Source organism: Leptonychotes weddellii, chromosome 8, assembly GCF_054177405.1.
Source record: "Leptonychotes weddellii isolate Sample4059 chromosome 8, ASM5417740v2, whole genome shotgun sequence".
NCBI lineage: Eukaryota > Metazoa > Chordata > Mammalia > Carnivora > Phocidae > Leptonychotes > Leptonychotes weddellii.
Window position 1 is genome coordinate 106,094,073 of NC_138376.1, and position 1,736 is coordinate 106,095,808.

The window sequence follows — 1,736 nt, forward strand, 5'->3', positions numbered from 1 at the left end:
CTCATATTGGAAACTTAGTGAAAACTACCTGGTGATTCCACTTTGAAGTTATAACCCATGTATGAGTAAGATCTTCTGAATATAAGCCTATGAAAAACTTTAGGAACTCTTGATGTCTTTCCTTTTACATAAATTCTATCCCCATCCTGATGTACTCTGGCTGATCAAGAAAACTAAAGGCTAAGAACAGAAAGCTAACTTTTTTAAATGAGACAAACAGAAAAGTTTTTCCAACTACCACTATAAGAAATTTTTTCTTTCAAGAAAGAAATTTTTCTTTCAAATACCAAATCAATTTCCTCAACTGCACAACTATAACTCGATGGTTTTTACTCTTACTACTTCACTTTAGTGACCTATAAATTTGTCTAAACAATAATAATAATTAAGTATCTTTCCTGTTTTTTTTTTTTTCAGGATAAAAATCATTAAATGATGTGTTGAAGATACCACTATAAATACTTCACATTTTGGTTATGGCTTCTGCATTGAAAATCTATAGGAATTTTTCCAATTAACTTCCAAATCTTTCCACAACCTCTCTACAAAACAAACAAACAAACAAACAAAAACCAACAACAACAGCAAAAATCTTTAAGATAGCTTAAATGAATGCTTTACTTATCAAAAATGGATTCACAAGTCCCTATTACCATAGTCATCAATTTTAAGAAGTGTCCTAAATATGTTCTGTATTAGTTTTCTTGATTATGTCAATAATATAGAAACACTTTTATATAACAGAACATTTAATTACATCCGTTTCCCATCAACACACTAGTCATACAATGATGATTACATTGGCCATTTCCATTGGTTGGCAGGAGGCTCTTCCACTAAAGGCTCCCATGGTTTCCACTGTAACATTTTTCTGGCCAGACTTAGTTCATTTTCAGCCTGAAGAATCACCTCTTCTAGTTGGTCACCCTGAAGTTGGTCTTCTAATTTCTTAACATCTGGTTCCGCTTTAACCATACTCAGCTTCTCATTTGTAATGTGTTCTGTATACTTTCTATATGTTGCGTTTTTAGGAATTTGCTCAAAAACATCAAGAATCTTTGTGTACAGGGGCGCCTGGGTGGCTCAGTCGTTAAGCGCCTGCCTTCGGCTCAGGTCATGATCCCAGGGTCCTGGGATCGAGCCCAGCATCGGGCTCCCTGCTCAGCGGGAAGCCTGCTTCTCCCTCTCCCACTCCCCCTTCTTGTGTTCCCTCTCTCACTGTGTCTCTCTCTGTCAAATAAATAAATAAAATCTTAAAAAAAAAAAAAAGAATCTTTGTGTACAATATTCTTAGCCTCTCGTGTGGACTCTCACATACAGCCAATCCCACAAGGCCGGTGGTCTTCTTCAGCAAACCTGCCATGACGGCGCCCAACCCCACCACTTAATATAAATGGTTCCTTCTTTAAAGTCTCAACTACCCCATTTGGTTCATGTGCTTCCTTTTACAATCCTGCCTACTTCACTGATATTCTGTGTCCTTCTAAGCCTTCCTTCAGAGACTCTTCCTCTCCTTTCCCCACTGTTCTCTCACAGACAATGATGCCAAATGGTTTTATGCTCCTCTCTTGTACAGGGCTGGAAAGTGTCCTCCCAAAATTTATGTCCTTCCTGGAACCTCAGAGAGTGAACTTATTTGGAAATAGGGTTTTTGCAGATGTAATTAATGGTTAAGATGAGGTCATACTGGAGTAGATGAGGTTTTAATCCAATATAAATTGATGCCCTTATAAGAA

At 37.3% G+C, this 1,736-nt stretch overlaps 1 protein-coding gene across 1 annotated transcript; it reads right to left on the reverse strand.

The window, feature by feature from the left end:
• Positions 1–609: 609 nt before the first annotated feature.
• LOC102750335 (NADH dehydrogenase [ubiquinone] 1 alpha subcomplex subunit 5-like) lies at positions 610–1,387 on the reverse strand. The gene is made up of 2 exons (XM_006734918.2): positions 1,284–1,387; positions 610–976 (listed from the first exon to the last, which is right to left on the reverse strand). Exons 1-2 carry the CDS (start codon positions 1,361–1,363, stop codon positions 796–798), a joined length of 261 nt encoding a protein of 86 aa, XP_006734981.1. The 5' UTR covers positions 1,364–1,387; the 3' UTR covers positions 610–795.
• Between the last annotated feature and the right edge of the window lie 349 nt (positions 1,388–1,736).

Coding starts and splice junctions, on each gene's coding strand:
- LOC102750335 (XM_006734918.2), bottom strand. CDS start 1,363: ATGGCAGGTTTGCTGAAGAAGACCACCGGCCTTGTGGGATTGGCTGTA. Junction 977..1,283: donor CACGAGAGGCTAAGAATATT/GTACACAAAGAT, acceptor TGAGAAGCTGAG/TATGGTTAAAGCGGAACCAG.